The sequence below is a fragment of the Rutidosis leptorrhynchoides genome, chromosome 9, assembly GCF_046630445.1.
Source record: "Rutidosis leptorrhynchoides isolate AG116_Rl617_1_P2 chromosome 9, CSIRO_AGI_Rlap_v1, whole genome shotgun sequence".
In the NCBI taxonomy this organism is placed as follows: Eukaryota; Viridiplantae; Streptophyta; class Magnoliopsida; order Asterales; family Asteraceae; genus Rutidosis; species Rutidosis leptorrhynchoides.
The window spans coordinates 279,233,711-279,237,149 of NC_092341.1; the positions used below are offsets into that span (position 1 = coordinate 279,233,711).

General features: G+C 40.5%; 1 protein-coding gene across 1 annotated transcript; it reads left to right on the plus strand.

Annotated features, from left to right (window-relative positions):
* The first annotated feature begins 567 nt into the window (after positions 1-567).
* Positions 568-1,435, plus strand: LOC139868798 (uncharacterized). The gene is made up of 3 exons (XM_071857141.1): positions 568-769; positions 861-947; positions 1,041-1,435. Exons 1-3 carry the CDS (start codon positions 568-570, stop codon positions 1,433-1,435), a joined length of 684 nt encoding a protein of 227 aa, XP_071713242.1.
* The last annotated feature ends 2,004 nt before the right edge of the window (positions 1,436-3,439 follow it).

A 3,439-nucleotide genomic window follows, 5' to 3' on the forward strand; every position in this document is an offset into this window, starting at 1 on the left:
GTGGGAGATGCACACAGATGAGGCTTGTGGTCCAGAAGGCGCAGGAGCAGGCATAGTCCTATAAAGTCTAGAGGGAGAAGAATATACCTTTGCACAGCGATTTAGCTTCCCCGTCACAAACAATGAAGCTGAGTATGAAGCATTGTTATCTGGAATGCGGGTAGCAAAATATATGGAGGTAAAAGAACTGTCAGTATATGTTGATTCGCAGTTAGTTGCAAACCAATTCAACGGAATATTTGAGGCACATGATGAATCAATGCAAAATATCTAAAACTTGTGCAAGAACTGGAGGTAGACTTTGACTTATTCCAGATAACTCAGGTTTCAAGAGCGTTAAACAAAAAAGCGGACGCGCTCAGTAAGTTAGTTGCCTTAAAATTCAGCCATTTTAAGAAAGAAATTTGGGTTGAGGAAGTTAAGGTAAAATCTATTGAGGAAGACAGTGTATCCGCCGCAGTCGAAGAAGAGGAGTAGAGTTGGATGACACCAATAGTAGAATTTCTAAGCAAAGGTACATTGCCGATAGATTCAGCTGAAGCAAGAAAAATTAAGATGAAAACACCAATGTATTTGTTAGATAAGGGAATTCTATACAGAAAGTCTTTTCTAGGACCCCATTTGCGATGCCTTAATCCAACTCAAGCAGAATCAATCATACGAGAAGTACACGAGGGAATGTGCGATTTGCACTCGGGACACAAAACAGCTATACAGAGATGCTGTAGAAGTAATACGCAAATGTCAGTCGTGTCAGCTTCACGCACCGGTAAGCAAGGCTCCGCGACATCTAATGATACCTGTCGCATCTCCATGGCCATTCTGCAAATGAGAAATAGACATAGTGGGGCCATTCCCAGTGGGACCTTGGGGTGTAAAGTTTTTGGTGGTTGCCATTGATTATTTTACAAAGTGGGTAGAAGCCAAACCACTGAAAACAATTTCAGGTAAGCAAATCCGAAATTTTGTATGGGAGAACATCGTCTGTCGGTTTGGAATACCAAATGAAATAGTAATCGACAATGGTACACAGTTTGAAGGTAATCCATTCAGAGACTGGTGCCAAGAATTGAATATAAAGCAAACATTTACATCAGTCGCACACCCACAGGCGAATGGTCAATGTGAAGTCACAAATCGGGACATTGTGTTAGGAATCAAAGCAAGGCTTGGATTGTGTCGAAGAGGTTGGATAGATGAACTGCCTAACGTATTATGGGTACACCGCACAACTCCAAAAGGCGCAACTAATGAAACACCTTTCAGGTTGGTGTACGGGTCCGAGGCTGTAATACCCGCCGAAATAAACGTGCCAACTATGCGCATAGCTTCCTTCAATGAAAGTAGCAATAGCGAAGAACTGTGTGAAAATCTAAACTTAGTTGAAGAACACAGAGAAATGGCAGCAATAAAAGAAGCAATCAACAAACAATGAATTGCGAGCTACTATAACAAGCGCGTACAAACTTTGTCTTTCCAAATGGATGACTTGGTAAAGTGAAAGAATGAAGCAAGCAGGGCGGAAGACACGGGTAAACTCAGACCTAAATGGGAAGGACCATACAAGGTTATTGGTGTAAGCGATACAGGGGCATATCGGCTAGCAAGTTTGGATGGAAGAGCAATAAAGCGCACATGGCATGCGCAAACATTGAAACGGTGCTACATATGAAAAAACTGCAGAGGGATTGATCACCCCAGACATCTGTTTAAAGTTTTTATTATATGAATTTTTATTTTCCATTGTAAACATGACAGGTAAGTGTTGGTCGAGTGATATGTTTGAAGTAAATTGAATTATACAATTTAAGCCAATAACTTGTGCATTTTTACATTTGTTGATTACATGCCCCTTAAGCTGTACAGGGACACACTCCGAGTCTTAAGTGGCATAGTTTAGTTTGGTTACTAATACTATTTTTAATGGTGACAGTAGTAAAACATTGGTTTGTTTCAAACGCTTGTACGCCGCGCAAAACGGAGAATTGCACAGTCTAGACTATAAACACAAGTTTGGTTTACTTGTTCAAATAACCCGAACATTGGCGTGGCCAGAAGACACTTGAGTATAGACATTGGTTTCTCTATAGTACGGGTAAATTACATTGGATTGTATATGCGTACATACTTATAAAAAATTTTATAAAAGTCTTGAGTATAAATTTTTAAGCATTGGTTTGCTTATTTTTGCATAAAACATTGGATTGTTAGCGTATGAATAAAAAGATCATGAAATGATTGAAGGGTCGCTCCCGTCATGAATTCATGGCATTTATTCTAAAAAATAGTTATTGAATGCATAAAATTGTAACAAATCATTATAACCGCTGTAGTGATTTCGTAAAGATACAATAAATGCACTTTAACTAAAAAAGATGTCGAATTATATCCAATCAAAAGTAATAATTTACAGTCATAAAACGTCAACCGCTTAGCATAAAAGAGGGACACGTACCAAATTTGACCTAATACAAGCTAATAAAAAAAGGGTGGCATTGGCTGGAACGTTTGCCCTGCACTAAGGAGAGTATGCCATCCTCGCACGCAGCGATCAGACGCATACTCCGCTATCAACAGAAAGAAAAATATAATATAGGGATGCGAAACCTCCAAGACTGCAAGGCCCATCCCTCATTGGCAAAAAACAAGCCACCCAAGGATGGCTTAACAAACTCAGTTGAGTTTGTCGATAATTATCTCCTGTACGGAGATGGTAGGATCACTAATCAGAAATTGAAGACGGAGGATCGAGATTTGTTGAAGTTGGGAACAAGCTTCCTCACATTTTTCCTTGGCTCCATCAACGAGCAACTCAACAATATTAGGGGGAATCACGGGGGGCACATACAGTTCCTGGTGAACAACATTCCAGAACAAGGTTCGCTCATATGCACATGCAGCAACCATGGCTGCACCAAATTGTTGCTCGACGGTTTTGCAGTCGAGAGCATGCTGGACAAGGTTCGGTAAACCCTTGCGGAGAATGTCATACTCCGCCTTTACAGCGTCATGTTTCGTGCCCCATGACTCCTGTGACGTAATCCAGTCACTAAAGCTTTCGTTTAAAAAGATGACATGGTTCTCTGACTCTTTAAGCTTTGCAGCCAACGATGTAATCTCCGACTCCATAAACCTTTTCTCAGAAACATGCCGATCCTCCTCCTGTTGCCTTTTAAACATCATAACATTGATTCGCTCTTCTGCCTGCTTATGCGCGGTTACCACAACCGCAAGCTGAGCAGTTAGTTTTGCGTTTTCCTGCTGCAAAGAAGTTTCTGTGGATGACGAATGTAACATTCCGCCTTTTTCCATTTTACTTTTCCGTTATACTAATATAAAGTCCGTTATATGTTTATAACATCTCCCGTTGATACGCGTTTTAAATTATCTCGTTTAGGTAATTCCCGCACCCGAACGAAAGTTGAGGGACTAAACTTGA